Source organism: Daphnia carinata, chromosome 8 (genome assembly GCF_022539665.2).
Source record: "Daphnia carinata strain CSIRO-1 chromosome 8, CSIRO_AGI_Dcar_HiC_V3, whole genome shotgun sequence".
NCBI classification, from domain to species: domain Eukaryota; kingdom Metazoa; phylum Arthropoda; class Branchiopoda; order Diplostraca; family Daphniidae; genus Daphnia; species Daphnia carinata.
This window is the reverse complement of record NC_081338.1, coordinates 2,947,421-2,965,740: the sequence shown is the minus strand read 5'-3', so window position 1 is coordinate 2,965,740 and position 18,320 is coordinate 2,947,421. Positions and strand designations below refer to the sequence as shown.

General features: G+C 42.3%; 2 protein-coding genes across 2 annotated transcripts; one reads left to right on the top strand and one right to left on the bottom strand.

Annotated features, from left to right (window-relative positions):
- The first annotated feature begins 1 nt into the window (after position 1).
- LOC130703986 (transmembrane 7 superfamily member 3-like) lies at positions 2-2,816 on the top strand. Its single transcript, XM_057525455.2, has 8 exons — positions 2-191; positions 308-628; positions 779-1,044; positions 1,121-1,307; positions 1,403-1,570; positions 1,634-1,881; positions 1,969-2,131; positions 2,233-2,816. The coding sequence occupies exons 1-8, from the start codon at positions 92-94 to the stop codon at positions 2,445-2,447; spliced, it is 1,668 nt and encodes a 555-aa protein (XP_057381438.1). The 5' UTR covers positions 2-91; the 3' UTR covers positions 2,448-2,816.
- Positions 2,817-4,361: 1,545 nt separating this feature from the next.
- On the bottom strand, positions 4,362-17,888 carry LOC130703988 (paired box protein Pax-6-like). Its single transcript, XM_059496580.1, has 10 exons — positions 17,865-17,888; positions 16,678-16,739; positions 13,136-13,301; positions 12,353-12,533; positions 8,409-8,655; positions 6,260-6,409; positions 6,042-6,124; positions 5,369-5,613; positions 4,737-4,999; positions 4,362-4,611 (listed from the first exon to the last, which is right to left on the bottom strand). Exons 2-10 carry the CDS (start codon positions 16,688-16,690, stop codon positions 4,502-4,504), a joined length of 1,458 nt encoding a protein of 485 aa, XP_059352563.1. The 5' UTR covers positions 16,691-16,739; positions 17,865-17,888; the 3' UTR covers positions 4,362-4,501.
- Positions 17,889-18,320: the final 432 nt, after the last annotated feature.

Sequence of the window (18,320 nt, the reverse complement as noted above, 5' to 3'; positions counted from 1 at the left end):
CCGGACTATGGGTGTGTGTTGACAGTCTTGTGCGGCGAAGACGAGTAGTGGACGACTACCAAATAGAAGAGAGCCAGAGGAAGTGAACGAGATGTCTAATTTACATCTGTTTCTCTTTCTCTCCTTCTCTTTTTATTTTTCTTCAGCCATTGAAAATGACATCTCAAATCAGGATCCATTTCTTCAACCAAGTATGAGGCGTTAATTTTTTTTACTAACATTTTGATTGGGAAAGAATGTGCTTTAAAGATTCTGCCGCAGTTGGCCTACTATTAACTCATACCGCCCCCCGATTTATTTTTGCTAGATGACATTGTTCTTCAGTTTCGATCCAATGATTCTGTGGACGAAAGGATCGTTAATCTAGAAGCGAACTCAACCGTTAGGATCCGGTCGACCAATATCCCAAAAACTGTGGCTTTTGCTGTGATCCAAGCCCACTCTCAGGTGCACAGAATCTCCATGTCCCAATCAAGAAAGTTTGAAATTGGAAATCATGTCGTTGGCTCGTCAATTGGTATCTTGGTTGATACAACTACAAGTAACTCTGGTGTTATGGCGTACCTTATCAACACACTGCCTGTAAATATCACAGTTTTGACATTCATCATCTACTATGACCGCAGGGGTGAGTAGTTCCACACTTGTTTACTGTTGAGCATGATGGTTGTCCTGTAGTTGCTGGTGACCAAGTCTCTTGAGTTATCACACAGTATGCATGTGTTAATGATTAAGACCATTGAGCCAATATGTTGTTTTGTTTTCGTTGAATTTCCAGCTCCAATTCCTGGTGGATGTAACCTTGAATTTGAAATGCCAGTGTCTCCTTGGCTAAGGGTGTCATACAACCATAGCATGGTGGATGTTGATCACGAACTGGCTGCATTGCCTTCCAATCAGGGAGTCTTCCCCTGTGAATCAGAGTCTTTGCACTACGAAGTCTTTCATTACTACCTCAGCCAGCGGGATTTTACCGAGGAATCTTTTTTTGATGCCATACGTCTATTAAGAACAGTCAACGGCGCCCATGAATTCGGAAGGGAGGTTAGTCTGCATGCATTTCACAGTTTCAATTCTTGTCATTTTCAAACATTTTTGTTTTGTTTCGGTTCGCTATCAGATTCGTTCCTTTGGTTTTACGCCAACAACGCGTTCACCGTTCAGTTTGTATCCAGGCGTGGGCCAGGCCTTTGCCGTCACTGTGACATACATGGGGGATGCTAGTCGTTACGCCCCAACAGCTGCCTACATCCCGTCCTTCACATACGGGTGTGATCTGAGTGTAGAGGGCGATTGCCAAACATTGAGTATGTCGAACGTTTTCTTGCTTTCAATTTTTTTTCTATGATAGTTTCCATTTTGGGGAGACATAAACTAAGGTTTTCTCTGCCGTGTTGTTCAGATTCAACGTACGCCAAGGTACTGTGCGCCCTGAGCATCTTTATTGGTTTGTTAATCGCGTTCGCTGGCCATCGCTACTTTCAATTCGAAATGATTCTGGCCGGATTCTTAACGTTTTCGTCCGTTTCCTACATTCTGTTGATTAATCATTTTGATCCAGACGTCACAGGTATCGACGTGATTTCTCTAACAATTTCAATCGCATTGACACTGCTAATGTTCGGCTGTCCAGGAATGGCTGCTGGTACTTCGGTGATGGGCCTTCTCGGTGGCCTACTCTGGTGGTTCGTCTGGTGGTTTTGGGGCATTCCAGCTCTCTCGGTCCTGCCCGTGGTGCTCATGCTGGGCTTCTTGATGTCTTCCATTCTCTTCTATCTGCCCATCAGCTTCGAATTCCTCACAAACGACTTCAATTTCTGGTCGGCTTTCTGTTGCTGTTGGCTGGTATTGCCCGTCGTTTTTGTGACGTTTACACGGCTGGTAAGACTCCCGCTCTACCTTTTCTCACGGAATGGGCCATGCTCCACTTGGCTTGGGTAATAACATTACTGTTCAATTGAAACATAGGGTAATATCGTGAGCTGCGCTGTGATAGGCAGCTATGCTGTGATAGTGCCAATCGATCACTACATCGGTAGCAGCTTGAAGTACATTGTGATCAACGTTGTTCGTCGCGCCACGGTGAATGGATTCGGACGCGCCGTTCTCGATCCGCCCTATCAGGATAATGGTACGGCACAGCCTCTTTTATTTGTATCAATCGATATCTCGTGTGTCATCGAAACATCAATAGTTCCATTCTCGACCTTGTTGAATTGCTCTTTGCCACAGATATGATCTTGACCCTAGCATGGATCGGTTTGACTATCAGCGGCGCCACTTTCCAGTACCTACGTGAACGTAGACGGCCACCGTTTTCACCGCCTGCCGATATTTGGCGCCCATTAAGATGGACCCGGCTAGGAGGGACATCCACAAGATCAGAGTACACTCCGCTGGTTATGAATTCCGCCGACGACCCTAGTCCTCATTACGGCACTGCATAGTCTCGTGTCTCTTTCCCTACATTCCCCCCTCCCCCCCACCGTCTTTGTGGTTAGTACCATGTTGCCTTTTATAACGTTGCCCGGCACTCATCCACCTACCTCGTTTCTCACCCCCAGTTGAAAGTCAGTCACTTGTCAAATGTGCCACAGTTCGTCTACGTATTTCACTATTCCTCCCCCGTTTGTGGGGAAATCGTTTCGCATTGTAAAACGCCTCGACGCAAAAGTTGCCTTCCCCCTTTTTTTTGTGGTGCATTATAGTTTTCGTAGATTTGAATGATGGTCCTATTTCTTTTTGCTGGCCCATGTGCCTGTAAGTGAACAAATTCGATTGACGGAAGATGTACTGTACATTTCGCTCATATCTTTTGTATTATAAAAGCAGCCGTTGAATGAATAGTTTAAAACCCCCCAAAAAAATCATGGTTTTTTTTTTTTTTTGTTTTCAAGCCATATAAATTGTATTGACACACCGAGAGACAACAAAGACAAAGTGGAATGGGATAGAGAAGGAAGGAAGTGATGTATGAAAAGTGTCGAATAGGAAATGTTGAAGAGCAAACTTGTAAACACAACGAGCCGGCTTTCTGGGCAGAGATGGAAAAGAACAACGGAAAACAAAATGCAAAAAAATATAAAATGGCATTTGGAAAGAAAAACTGATGTATATGTTGTAAAAACAAATAGTCCACGGGGCTAGCAGAGAAACCGAAAAGAATTTCGATGAAATCGGATGAACGTTAGGCGAAAACCATTTGATTCAACGCATCAAAATAAACATCGACTTTTATTTGGCCGATTTCACTACCTACGTTTTATAGTTTTGTTTTGTTTTTCTCGAGAAACGTATCGTATCGAAAGGGGAAGAAACGTATTCGATGTGTCATACCTGACACGCTATTCAATCGATAGCCAGCATGATAATTAGGTAGTTTTACACTGTCTCCCAAAGATTTTTTTAATTAAAAAAAAAAAGAGGGGAAAACTAAATTATACGACCATATAAATACATGTTGGCATTCGACCAAATGTACACAGACACACAGGCGAATAGAGAAACGAAATCACGCGGATTTGGGTCGATGAGATAGAAATGAGATATTGAATAGACAATCAGACGGATCAATCCAATGATCAATGGACATCCAAATAAAGGGAAAATGAACTTATCATTTAATGGATCGATTGATAATAATAGAATAATAGAATGTCAAAAACAAAGAGTTCAAAAATCGCACAGGCAAACGGAGAAACGCTGCCCAGATGCGGCCTCTATTTATAATATGAATGGTAGCGTTATGGCTGTATAGGTTTATGTACTGTGTTATATGTATATTAGGTCTATTTTTAGGAAAAATGGGAACCCGAGAAATAATAATATAAAAAAAAAAAAAAAGATACGCACGAACATAACGAAAAAAATTCATCCTGGACACAACCACTGGAGGAAAGTCTATCTCTCTGTCATACCTCGTTACACAACACCTTCTACAGTGTAACGAACGCGAGACCGGCGGCCGAGAATAACAACGGAACGATAAGCACACGCACCAAAAAAAAAAAAAAAATTATAAACGACAGTAAGCAAGAACATTTTCTTTAAAAAACAAAGTTTGGGTTATCTTTCATTCATCAAATGATATCGTTCCTACAAGAGTCTAGATACGCGTCGAGCTCGGCGCGTGCATCAGAAACGCTGCGAAAAATCGAACACCCTAGTTTTCGAAATACACGTGTGAACGAGCCAAGCTTATTTTCTAGCTCGCACAACATTGCCAAATGCGCGAATAATATCAATAGAAAAAAAATAATAATTGGGCGAACAAAACGATTAGAAAAATGAAAAATAAAAGGGCACGCAAACTCTTCCAAGAAAACATTAACAAAGAGAACGCAACGGGTCATTCTTGCCTCTTCTGCAATCCACAACTATTTTTCTTTTTTGTTTAGAATATCATTATACCATACACATTCTTATTTCATTACTTCTCCTTCTGAAGAGATTCTTTAAAATTTTTCCCGATAGTCGGTGCAATGATGTCCGACAGCGAAGATTACTGGAGACGGTGCCAGTAGTTGGCCGCAATGTCGGATCCCTGATGGCTGGGTATTTGCAGCGGAACTGAGACGCCGGCGGAAATAACACCTAAACGATACATAGTATCTGATGTGAGACGACACGCGTTACGTTTTTTTGTTTTTTTTTTAATGTTAACTATTCGATGATTGCAACCGATCGACCCAAAATGCCAAACGTGATAAGAAAAAAAAGTCCCGAAAATTTCTAACCTGTTTGAGCGTGAGCGCTGGTAGCGGCCGCGTAACTATGGGCCGAAGCGGCGACCGACGAGGCCTGAGCGGCGCTGCAAGCTGCCGCCGCAGCCGCGGCTCTCTGGTGTTGATTGTAGGACGACTGAAGCGAGCTGAGAGGATCGGCTCCGTGATGGGCGAACATGTAAGACGGATAGGCGGCCGCCGTGGCGGGATCGCGCTGTTGAAGTCCGCAACTGCCTCCCATACCGCCCATGCTGCTGAGCGAAGTCGCCATGGAACTGTTGGAATTAAAACCAAAACTAGTTTGTTTTTTACTTTTCTTTCTTTCGTCTAACAATTTTCAGCAGACAGAAAAAAACAAAACAATCCTTGTTAGTCCAGCGTAATCAAAAGATTACAATCATTCTCTACGGAATGCCAAGCTCAAAGTAATTCGATATTCCTTCCAAACAAGTTGTTTCTCCTTTCTACACGATCTACCAGAGTATGGGCCCTTAGTTTTGTCCTCATTTTCTCTGTCTGGCGATACGTTCAAATCTCTCAAAATCTTTAACTGAGCCGCTTATGGCCAACTATCCACTTATGTGAATATTTTTAAGTCTTAAGGTATGCGGCTATTCTTTTTTTTTTTTTTTTTTTTTCTTTACCTGTAGGGTTCAGCCATGGAAGCCAAAGGTTGAGCCAGGCTCGGGTACATGCTGTTTAGGCCCGAGTTGATGCTGTTGAGACGGCCAGTAGCCGCGGCGGCAGCCGCTGCTGCAGCCGCCGCCGACGAAGACGAGCCAACGCCACCTGCGCTACTGCCACTGCCATTCGTCGATTCGGGACCTCGGCGCTGGTTGCGCAATTTCTCTTCTCGCCGCCACTTGGCCCGTCGATTGCTAAACCATACCTACGTGGCAAACACACGTTAGCATCGCATTAAACAAGGAAACTGAACACACAATTCTAATTCATTTCGCCCGACGAGACAATGTTGGGTTTTGAGTTGAAAGAGAAAAAAAAAAAAATGAGGGAGTTGGCTACTACAGACGCATCTGTTTCAGCGGAAACGGTCCGCTGAGATCGATATCATCGGTCGGCGGAGCCAAATGGATGAATAGATGCGTAGAAATGGGTGGGATAGTGTTACTGGCAATACAGCAACTGGTAAACGTCTAATAAAAGCGAGCGTGCCACCCGTTTGTGACAAATGGTTTTCCCATTTGTCTATAATGATAAGCATCGTACCACATTGCCGCGTGCATTAAAAACAGTCACTTTCCGTATTCAATTTTTGTAGGGGATGAAAAAAGGAAAAACTAAAACAACGTCTCTCACCTGAATACGTGCCTCAGGTAGACCAATTTTTTCAGCGAGTCGTTCACGAGCGAAAACATCTGGATAGTGAGTCCGTTCAAATTCTGAATTCAAACGTGAAGCCACAAAAGAAATGATTAAAACGTGGCGTTTAATAAGAGATTGTTATAATTCTATATGCAAACATAGTTGCTGGTTTGAACAAAGGCCAGCTACGTAGAACAAGAGGAATGGCCCACCTTTCTCGAGACTTTCAATCTGCTCGTTGGTGAAGGAGGTGCGATTGCGCTGGAGCTTCCTCTTGAGACGCAGCCGCATCTGCGGGTCCTCGTCGCCCGACGAATTGTGCAAGTCCGAGTTGCCGTCGGAGATGTTGCCATCGTTGCAATCTGCAAAACCACGTGGAAAAAAACAAAGATAGAAATTCAATATTTTTTTTTTCTTTTCTAGATCGATCGCCTTCATCTGCTGTCCAATTCAAACGGGAGTCTAACGCTCAACTCAATCACGAAAATGATGAAGGAATAAAAAAAAAAAAAAAAAAAGAAATAGATTGACAAATCACTATTTACTGTTCTTTGCCTCTCGACTTTTTGCATGGCATCGGGAGATAGAGACGCATATCGGTCTGAATGGCGATTCAATCAAGACCGATGGCAATCATCAATCAAATAAAGTAAGAATATCGCAGTCGATGGTAGACGGGGGAAACGAGACGACTTGATTTTATTTGGATTTCCTTTTTATGTATCTCTATTTGTCCATGAAGTCTTTTTTTGGCTACCCTCTCTCTCTCTGTGTGTGTATGTGTGTGTGCGTGTTTGTGCTGCTTGTGTTGTTATATGCTAACGTGAGCCGGGCTTGATGAGGGGTGATATTGTTTGCTCTTGGGTTCGATATATATATATGTATCAATAAAAGACAAGTCCACGTCTCTATAGTCTCCCCCCTTTTTATCGCCGGCTCCTTTTTTTTTTTTTTTTTTTCTTTTTCATTTTGATAGGTCCGTCCGCCAACCCCACAGTACCCCAATACAACAGATCTCTTATCAACTAACAAGATTTTCCAGATCAGTCGTCAGCTCCATAACTGCTAACGAAGTTCACAATACTCGGGAAAAAAAAAAAAAAAAAAAAGACAAGCAGCAGCGACAAAAACGAAGGGGAGAACTATAAGTATATAGAGAAAAAAATAAAATAGAGAATGAAACAGAAAAAAAAGTAAACTCAAATTCAATCACGATTCGCAGTCATTCGTTGCGGACAAATAGACAACCGTTTGCACCTCTTAAAGGCAATTCCAGCAAACATCAGCCCTACTGGGGAAACGCACAAGCGTTCGCGTACAGGTAAAAGCCCCACCACGTATGTTCAAACTTCATTCAATGCCGAATGACTGCAGTTGCTTCCTGTTGATGATAACCCTTACATCTACTCATTAAACAAGGGTCTCGAGAAGAAAATAACCCAATGATATTTGTTCTTCTCCCAGCCTAAGTGTTTTGAATAACAAATGTACTTCGAAGACTCACGCACCACACACACAAAACATTTCTCTTTTTTGCAGCATACAATCCCTATAGATTATGCTTTTTTTTCCCCCTACATTATACAAGAATTATCCACGCTCGATGCAAATGAAGCTCTCATAACGCCAGACTGGGCAACATCAAATAATGATCGTTACGCACACCCTATACACAAACACACACACACACACAAAAAAAAAAGGATTGCTGCGATTTATTCTGTACTACATTACGTACATCGACGATGTGTGATGGCTCTTTCTCGGTAAAAAAAAAAGTATATACGGTCGGATAACTGATGGAGTCGACGTCGTAGGGCACAAGTCGCGACCAATGTTTACCATCTAACCCTATACCTATACGTGTTATACATTAATATTTTTTTTATATGGGTAATGCAATGTTGTTTTTTTTTCCTCTCTTTTTTTGTTGTCAGGCGATGGCAGGAGAGGGTTGTATGCCTCAGTGAATCGGTTATATCGAGCGACGTCATGGAGAAAAGAACCGGCTTTAGTTGCCCACTGCGTTGGAAGAACAAACGCATGCGACCTCACGCATATACACACACACGCAACCGCACATACACACACACACATACACACAACAAAGAGAGAGAAAAAGAGTAGACTGACTGCCCCGTTGCTGAACATACAAGAGCAGACCAATCTGTCAGTCATTGTCGCGGTTGACTGACGCGCTAGTTTTGACCCTTTTTGCATAATTAACAAAGAACCGTAAATATCGAGAGAGCGCACAAGCAAGTCGGTAGCTGAGAATTTCTCCAAAAAAACAAAAAAAAAACAACTACATTACGTAATAGAAAAATGAAGGAAAAAAAAATAGAAACAGATAAAACTGACCTCTTTTGTGCGGATCATCTCGAATCAGGTGATGGCCACCGCCGGGTAGCGGAGTAGCCGGAACGTGACCGTGAGGCAGGGCTAGCGCCGGGTGAGTCGGAGGCGGAGCACCCGGATACCACGCCCATCCACCGGCCTGCCCGTTGAACATGCGCAATTTGTCGTAGACGGACTCGCTGGCCGCGGCCGCCGATTGCTGTTCCTTCTGCGCCGCCAAGTTCCGCAGCACGCGATTGATCGACGAGACCTGATTGGCGATCGCCACAAAGTCAGACAGACACACTAAGATTACATCACCAACGCTAACCCAGTTACAATTGCAATTAAAACAAGAGAAAAATAAAGGATCTACGTCACGACACACACACACAGTAGAAAACAATCGATCAAATCAACATCTTCCAGAGTCTATCCAACTCGCCAACGCGCGTCCGCAATAAACACGAGCACGCACAACAATCGAAATCATTTCGTTCAGTTTCACGTAAAATGTTGTGCATTTTCAGACCTTGTATCGCTATAGGCATCGCCTTTCAGTGCGATCCAAAGATACGCTCGTCAAACCCGTTTGCTAACCATATTCTCTGTCGCTCTTTCTTTCCTTACACACAAGAGAAGCAGGATTGCTTGTCACCACCGCGTGCCAACGGGCACATACTCAAACAATCCCATGGCAGTAGCGTCGCCTTTAACTATCGCAAAGCTTAAGAGCGGGACAGCGTGCACAACAGCAGCGAACTTTTGAGCGAAAACACGACGAGACATAAGAAAAACAGGACGATGACAAGCCATCCAGCAGTCGGAGTCCTTTTTTTTTTCAAGAAAAAAAGGAAATCTGTGACAAGAGGAAACCTCACACAAGGGCAAAAAAAAAAAAAAGCTGCCAGTCCGGCCACACGCACAATTGGCAGCCAACATCCCAAATTGCGTATTCGAAAAGGCTATCCTCCTGTACGTATGTTGGATTTGTTATGTTCTGCGTGTGTGTGTGTGACTATGAAACCGAAATCTCTCCAATAGAAAGAAAATAAAAAATATATAAAAAAATAAAAAGGCGAGGCACGTCATCAATGCTGATTGTCCACAGTCACCGATGCATGAGATGCCTAATCCTCGTTCCCCCCCCCCCCCCCCCACTCTCGTTTCCAAATCGTGGCTGTTTTGTTGGGTCGCCTCTTCCATCATGCATTTTTAGTTCCCCAAAATAAAGAAAGAAAAAAAACAAAAAGGAGGGGACAAAAAACTACCAAAGCCGGGCATAACAGAGTGCACAAACGCCGACTGTGTGAAGCCCGCACGTTTGTTGTCTTCCAAGATCTTTCCAATGTCGCGAGCCGTGCTCGTTAAGTCAGAATTTTTCTTCGTTCGAAATCAAGATACGCAAAGGCTAGCGCATATTACAGACAACCTTTCGAGTCTTCTACCTGTATGCCTATTCCTTCATTTAATTAGGACGAGGTGGCGGCACTTCCCTTTTCTCATTCCTGATACGACACTTGGAAAGATTGTGATTCCGTTAAACTATGTAAGAAAAGAGATTCTCTTTCACGTTCTGGCCATCTTTTTCTTCCTTTTCTTTGGAGGGTGTTGATCATCGATGCGATGGGAATGCAAACACGTGCTCAACACCCTTCACCCGTGTTACGTGCGCATTCGTAATCCCTAATTGGTTGGGGCGAGGTGTAACAATAGTCGGTGGGGCAATAAAAATGAGTTTGCGTTCCAGCGTCGGCTGAAAAAAAAATATATCTAAAGAGTTTAAACCCCTATTATGAATAGAGTAGAATCAGAAAAAAAAATTAATAAAGCTTTTCAAAATTGCCGCCAATGCCTTCCAATCGTTTTTCTCGTTACCAACGTGGCCACGTAGCACGCTGTTTAGCCCTATTCTTCCCACATATTTTTCGATTCCAGTTATCTTTTCTTCTTCCATTTCTAGTACTGACAAACAATACCTTTTATTTCGTGCCTCACGCTAGACACTTAACTGACAGTTCGGGAGCGCAGTGAATGTTTTTTTGTTTTTTTTTTTGAGGGGGGCTGTCGAACGATCGCCTTTTAAAGAAGTTGACTTGCCTTCAGCAATGGCTGCTGCTCCTGCCTGTTCAGGTGTCAATCATTTCATGAAACAAGAAGCGAGGCATTTTTGTTTTTCTAGTGAAAAAAAAAAAAAAAAAAAAAAAAATACACACAAACATACTAAACTATGCCGAGCAGTTGAGCAGACTATCTACCACTTCTCATTCCACCTTTACTTTGGCCGTTTACCAAGAGAAAAAACGTGAAACTATCCCTCGACAATCTTCATTTTAAAGACGATTGTTTTGGTGGAAACATTGAACAGTTTAGAATGGAATGACAAGCAGTAGCTGTAATACAAATTTAACTTTTAGAGACCTTCGATTTCTCCGTATGGAAAATTCGAAAAATCGGATTTGTAACCGACGGCGCAGATAATGAAAATAGAAAAATCGGGTTTTCTTTTCTTCCCCCTTCAGCCTACGTAAGTGAAAAACACAGAATCCTGCCCCATGCTCTGAGTTGACTGTACAGGCCTAAAACTGATCTTTTTCGTGGCACTTTAATCTTCTCTTTTGTGGTTCCTTTATTTAATCCAAAATATAAAAAGTCAAAGTATTTCCAACGGCAAAGCTTTCCACGTTTGTTTCGCTTTGCAACATGGTGGAGAGTCAATACAGAAAACTATTGATGGCAACACGAATGTCTAAAAATAAAAAAGCCAGCTCAGGGATCACCAATAAAATCCAAACTCTATTACGGCTTACGAAAGAAAGAAAAAAGACCTTGCCAACCTACGAGGTACGCTCAACCCAGAAGCCTACACTCGAAAAAAAATTATATATGCCTCATAATAGAATAGCGCGCGGATGAAGAACATCCGAGTGATGGAACAAGAAGCTATACAGAGCTTTTGTACAACATAATAGGACAGTCCCATAATCTAAATAATGGAAGAGGGTGGAGTGTTCGATGAAAACCCACAACAAACACCGGCGCCGGCTGTTTGTTGCTCAATGGCGAGAGATATCTGCCGATTGAAAAGAGACATACAAATGAAAGTACACGACCACAAAAAGATATTGAATTAAAAAAAAAAAAAAAGAGTGCGAGCTTTGCACTCTACACCCTACAGTCTGGATTGCACCATTCCTTTTTTTTATGAAAAAAGAAAAAACACGGGGCAAAATGGGGAAAGCAATACGGTGCTGAGAGAATGGATGGAGTGAACTGTGCGTGCGCCCCCAGCAATGGGCAGCGTGTGCGCAGTGGTCCGGAGTTAATGAAGGCGGACAGGTTGTGGTGCCGCAGCTGGCGCCCATCATCATCACTCCACCCTCAATCCTCCCCCTTCTCTACAAACGAAAATCTCTCGACCTCCTTCTCGACGTGTTCTCTATGCATCCCTTTCAAACACTACGCCACCAACTCATGTAAAAATTCACCGGCCTCGATAAAAACACCACCTTTACGCACTGCATTATCCTCTAGTTTTATGAAGAGGCAAATGCACCACCACACTCACTTTCCTCTCGAACAAAAAAAATGAATCCTTTAGATCTTAAAACATAATACTCAAAATCAGTCCTTTCGTGTAAACCTCCCCCACTCTTGTACACAGCTGAGAGGGCTATCAGATTAGCGCAATCGAATCAAACCCTCCCCCCCCCCCAATTTAAAGCATCCCCCGTTGCGTTTTCTCTGTGGCTACGGTCATCGGGGATGCTGGTTCGACTCATCACAGCAGTCACAATCACGATCCGTGTAATGAGTAATGAAATCATCCTCGTACAATAACCCAGCCTGCTGTCCTACATCCGTCAACTCATCGATAGCTACTGATAAACTTGAGCGAATACGAGCGTCATCTTGTTAAGAAAAACGCGATGTAAAATGACATTAAACGAGAATGTGAACGGACTTACGCTGGGGATGGTGTCGTTGTTGCAGACGCCCTCGGACAGGAGGCGATCGCGGATCTCCCAGGCGAAAATGGATGGGCATTCGCGCTTGTAGTCGGCGATCTTGGTGACGACGCACGATGTGGCCACTCGCGGTTTTGAGCCGCCAATGGCACGAGGCTTGATTGACCCCGTCTCGTAATACCTGCGTCAATTCAAATCAACATTAAGTATCTGAAATAATCGCCATCACATCAGCACAATATAATTCCGAGATTAGTTTTAACATGTAGAGCCTAGCTTTAATGCAGGCCTATTGCAAGATTATGGAAAGAAAATAGATTTCACACGTGACGCCATATCAAAGGCGAAATTATTTCAAAGGTGCAATATCTAATAGTTTTATGGCCTCTGGATTGAACAAGAAACGGTATACAAATGTTAATTTTTCTGCAATTAAACCATTAGCTGCAAGATTTTTAAACTTGGAAAATATCTGAATTACACAGAAAAAAGCGACGGAAAAATTAAAAGCCGCACACCAATTTACTCAGGAAATTTTAAGATGTCACCATCAAAGAACAAAGGCCTATTTATCATCCATAGCTTTAGAGGCAATCCACACCTCCAACTTTGGAGCTTTGAACTCCTCAAAGAACTCATTAGGCCTATCGAGCTGTGACGAAGCAAAACCTTAAAACGAAATTTTACTTGCCAACACGTTTCGTCGGCGTAAACGGATTGTTTTATCGGCTATTTAGACGTGCATCAATCTGCATGATATAGCAATTTCTTACGGATACTTACCTTCCGAGTATCTTGGAGACGCATCCGTTGGAGACCTGAAGGATGCGCGAGATGTCGCACGGTCGGGCACCGGAGTGGGCCAGCTCCACGATCTTTTGGCGGGTCGAATCCGGCAGCGGTCGCCCGTTGACGTAGACGCCCCCCAGCTGGTTCACCCCGCTATGCCCTGAATGGTGGAAACAAAAATCAGCTAGCGCCGAGCACTCATCATTACACCGGGCACATCATTTTCTCTTTGCGTTGAAACATTAGCAAACACAGCATGCATGAACGCGTATCCAATCAACCAACGATTTCACAACACCCACGACGTATCGTGTTACGTAGCAATACCATCTATTAGAAAGTGAATAAATTAAAAATTTGCTTTTACAGAGGATTGATTCGCGTTGTCTTTACACTTGCTAAATTAATTTTCAAGGAGAACAAACTTCAATTTGCATACGATTATCTTACGCCATTTTGCCTCGTTTCGACAAGCTTTTGCTTTTCGTTTACGTTGCCGTCTTTTGGTATTTCGAAAGTAATACAGTTAAAAATAGTTACTTAAAAATTTACTACATTAAATTGTATACCTGATTAACGTGTAGAATTGGACCAAATTTTGAACAGCTACATGCCCCACGATTTTGGAATAAGCACTGACGCATTTTCGAATAATATAGCCCTTAAGATGAGTCATATTGGGGGAAAGAGGCAGGGTAAGAAAACAAACTAAAACGCCCACATCTTGGAGAGGGAAACGCAGAAAAAGTGGGAAACAAAACGTGTGTATGTTTCTCGAGGGAATTGGTTTCGAAATTAAGTCAAAATACGAAAACAAGGTCCAAGAACGACGATGTTCTATTTCAAGGAAGGGTAAGCAAAAACTAAAAAGTGAGAATACTATGCAAATGATGAAGATCGCTCAAAACTGGCGGGAAAACACTTGGAACATTCTCGAATCGAATAAAACTCAAACAGATCATTTGAATGGTTTCAATCTATTTTGGAAATTGCCAGCTAAATTATATTATCTATTATTTCCAATTATCAGTCATGAAGAATCACCGACGGAATAACAAGATTGTAACTCTAATCATCTCTCGTAAACTCATAGGCCTGCTCGTCGTTTCAACGCGTTTCCACAAATTCGCATGTGTGCCCACGAAAGCAAGCCATTCCCACAATCGTAAAGCACATCTTCTGCTGCTTAATTGTCATCAACACATCAATCAAATCACAAGATATGTAATTCAATACCAAAACCCGATAGAAACTGAAACGCAACCAGCCACGCCAATCAAAAAAGTATAAACAGCCCTTTTTTCTGTTAAACATTAAATTACGAATACTGCCGGAAAGCCACATCCAATAAAGGCTTAAAAAAAAAAAAGAAAACCATTACGTCTAACATAACCCTCAATTTCTGGGTTTTTTGCTTGTCATCTTTCTGTGTGGTCATCGCCGGTTGCGCGGAGGTGCCCAATGAAATGACGCACGACTTTGAACCGAGTCCACCATTTGCGGTTGATTCCACACGGTGTTTCACCTATTTGTACGTAACACATCAGGTATCAACGTATCTCATATCACCGTACCACACAAGATAGACTCTTCTTCTTCTTCTTTTAGTTCATATCTGTTTTTTTCATTTCCCCTCTATCGATGATGATGGCGGTTGCTACACGACGTGCGTCTTTCAATTGTTATTGAACCGACGCTCTCCTAGCCTTTGCTTGGAAACGCGCATCAATTCGATGAGCCACTTGCTAACGTTACATGTTTTTTAGCTGCGGTTGCGATGCGGATGCTCAGGCGTCGCTTATTTTTTTTATTTTTATGCTTCTAGTTGGATACTACACAATCATCTCTTTCATCCATCTCCCTTTTTTTTTACACTGCCCAGATCTAGACGCTTTTAATATCGGTCCTATCCGTATCACGTGCCCTCTATGTTTGTTTTTAACACACTTTTTTTTTTCTTCTCTTCCCGGTCTTGATTAGATGGCTCTTAATGTCTCCCACTTGTGTCCACTCGCCCAGTTCTATTGTCCGAACGCGTCTACCTATCCGTTACGCCCCTCATTTTGCCCTATTGATTGCGTTAATCGGCTCTTTTCGATTGACAGACGCAAAGAAGAATGGACCGCACACGCGCCGGGTGTAAATGCGAGGCCTATTAAGTATTACATCTTAATCAAGTTGATAGTTAAACAAACGATATTTTGCCTCGTGTTACGGGGGAGTTGGGTGGTTTTTGAAACGTGTCCGCGTTGATTACACGGTCGGCGGTACGTGACGGAAGACTTAAACCGTCGTGAAAACTTGATTTTTACACTGAACATATGAGCTGCACTTTGCTGAAAAACATAAGATTTAAGAATGTTGTCTCGGTCGCTCACCCCACCCCCGCTAATCCCCATTCCCAACCGCCATGCAAATTTCACGTACCCCGGAAATCGCAATTTGTAGTTCGTTCGAGCCCAGACATGTCCGCATATATTTTTCATCATTTTTTTTAATCTTTACCCTCCCACGTGACAACCCACCATTCCCGCTCTTCTCTTAATTATCTCTGAATCATTTAGAACGGCCAATATGCAACAGGAAAACAAAACAAAAACGGAAGGAAGCTGATAGCCTCTAACGTACACATATGAATACATAAAATAAGCGATAGACTAATGCCCGCAGTAGATGAAGGGTTTGATTTTACACTGTAACATTAAAGAGAGTTATACACAGTTACTTAAGAACCGAAGAGAGGGGAGAAGACAAAAACGAAAAGCGTTTCGATTTGTTTCGGCCCGGCCCTTTTAATCCTTTGCCTCCCTCTGCGACTGACTTATAACAAACCCTTCCCCAAAAAAATTGAACGAGAGTGAACAGAAATAAGCAGCACACATACAACAAAACAAACGAAATCGTTGGGATGTATATACATTTATAAAGTCTTTGCCTCCTCTTTCTATTTTGGATCTGTATGTTGAGTTTTTTTTTTTTTTTCTGTTTGTACTCTACGTACGGAAATGCATTTTTTTTTTTTCGTTTGTTTCCCCCCTTTTTTTTATTCTTCCGCAGTAGTTTGACAGGTCTTGAGTGGATAAGTCGCCGTCGCCATGGAAACTAATGTCCCGCGCGCCCGGCGCTCGATACGAAATCCTCAGAAATTCCCACAGCTCTAAGTCGACGATTGCTTTAGATGTTGTGTGTATGTGTATATATATATATATACGTATATACGTCGAGGAGGGCTTCTATATAAACTGCTTTTGTTTATAAACTCTTTCTTGTGTGTGTGTGTAACTGATTTTTTGTTTTGTTTTATTCTCCCCCTTTGCTTTACGTTTGGAATTTGATTGCGGCGATTTGAAGGCAATTTTGATTGTACCCATTATAAACTTGGTGAACGAAATCAAATACGAATTGTAGATTATCGAAACAAGAGGTTCTTAAATGAATAGGTCTATAATGGCTAATAAATCCAAGGCTGAATGTTGCGTGACTTAGAAATAGGACAAAAGTCCAAAGAAAAATCGGGATAGTTAAATAGAAATTACCTTTGTGCGGCATGCTGGCTTCGCTGAAGGCTTGAATTTTGGAGGCTTTGGGGGGGTACGACCTGTGATGAGTAGAAAAAACATTTCGACATTAGACGCTATTCAATTCTCCAATCATACGAATCATTTCCTAACAATAAAACGCAGGGCAACGTGTAGCAACGAAGAATCAACAACTTCACCTGCACTAGGCCTTTATATTAAGCGCTACAGCTAGGCCTACCGCAAACAAATGATTATCACTATTCTATTAAAGCCGTATAAACTCTTACGCAATCAGATCTCAAATTCACCATCGAACTTTGAAGTATTTTTATAACGTCGGCAATCGGTGATTGAACGAGTGATTTGTCAACGTAATTGCCGAGCCGTAATTAACGTGAATTATTTCATATCCCCCCCCCTCCATTCCCTACCAATGTTAAGTACGTACGATATATGACTCTGACGTCTCTGTGATTGCATCATAAAACATATAGTCGAACTCAATTGACAGGCCACGTGTCACTCCTTTTGCGGCGGGACATTTAAAATCCAATTGAATATTCCATTTCCTACCTCACCATTCAATTTCTTCGCTTCTTAAAATCATAATCACAAACAGCGCAAAAACACGTAACATTTTTGCAAGGCCTTGCAATATCCCCCTCCCCATAAAAAAAAACAGTTAATCTTTATTCGTGTGCAGGCACTACATTTGCGCCTCTTGCTTTCCTGCGTGTCTAATTGATACTAAAATGTACACTCTACCCCAATGCTTTTCTTTCTTCTTTTTGCCTGCCGCAGATCGTATCGTTTCTTTTTTTTTTTTTTTTTGAGTACATCTAGTTGGCCAATTCTTTATCCTCTATCTCTCCCCCCCCTCTTCCGTTTCCCTTTCATAAAAAACGGCCTGCCGTGTACGCGTACAAAAAGGCCATTAAAAGCCGTGACTAATTGCGTCAACCGTCGCCATTTACACGGGATTTATTCACTCCATTGAAATGATTCTATGCCAGCATATATGTTCTTTAACGTCTCTATTATATCGATAAGACAGACCCTCTTTTAGAAAAAAAAAATAAAAATAAAAAGATTATACTAACACGGCAGCCAATATAGAAATAATAATAGGCCGTTCATTTTGTTCTTATCAATCATTTAAGTCTAAGTAAATGTCGTGAAATTAGACAAGAGCTGTTTCTTACTTGATGACAAAAATAAAAATGAAACAATTGAAATGAAGATTGGAGACGGGGGATGAATTAAAGGCTCCCCCCCGCGGTCCAGTAGATAAATTTGGTTTTGGAGTCTTTCAACAGCAGATGCTGATTTCGGGATGTTTGTCACCAGCTGTTGAAGCGTGATGGTGCGATGACGCGTTTTGCACGCGCACGCGCTTGTCTCTGCGTGTGGACTCTAATCGTCCGGGTGACAAATAGTCAATCACTGCGCCAATCAACCGTGATGCTTTATACACCAAACGGTAACAAATCACTTTCTTCCGCTCACTCTCTTTTGCCCGGCCACGCACAGTCTGTTTTTCGTCGGGTGTTCCTTTCAATAACTTGGGTTCTCGCACAAGAAACAATTTAAGTGAAATAAAACAAAAACAAAAAAAAGAAAGGAAGGGAAACAGTTCCTCCGTTTTCACTGGTGTTGCA

What these genes read in the sequence shown, in the direction of transcription:
- LOC130703986 (XM_057525455.2), top strand. Translation starts at nt 92, where the DNA reads ATGTCTAATTTACATCTGTTTCTCTTTCTCTCCTTCTCTTTTTATTTT. An exon ending in CATCTACTATGACCGCAGGG is followed by an intron (nt 629 to 778) that starts GTGAGTAGTTCC and finishes TTGAATTTCCAG; the next exon opens with CTCCAATTCCTGGTGGATGT. An exon ending in TTGTGACGTTTACACGGCTG is followed by an intron (nt 1,882 to 1,968) that starts GTAAGACTCCCG and finishes ATTGAAACATAG; the next exon opens with GGTAATATCGTGAGCTGCGC.
- LOC130703988 (XM_059496580.1), bottom strand. An exon ending in GTCTCCAAGATACTCGGAAG is followed by an intron (nt 12,534 to 13,135) that starts GTAAGTATCCGT and finishes GAATTGACGCAG; the next exon opens with GTATTACGAGACGGGGTCAA. An exon ending in GATTGAAAGTCTCGAGAAAG is followed by an intron (nt 6,125 to 6,259) that starts GTGGGCCATTCC and finishes GTTTGAATTCAG; the next exon opens with AATTTGAACGGACTCACTAT.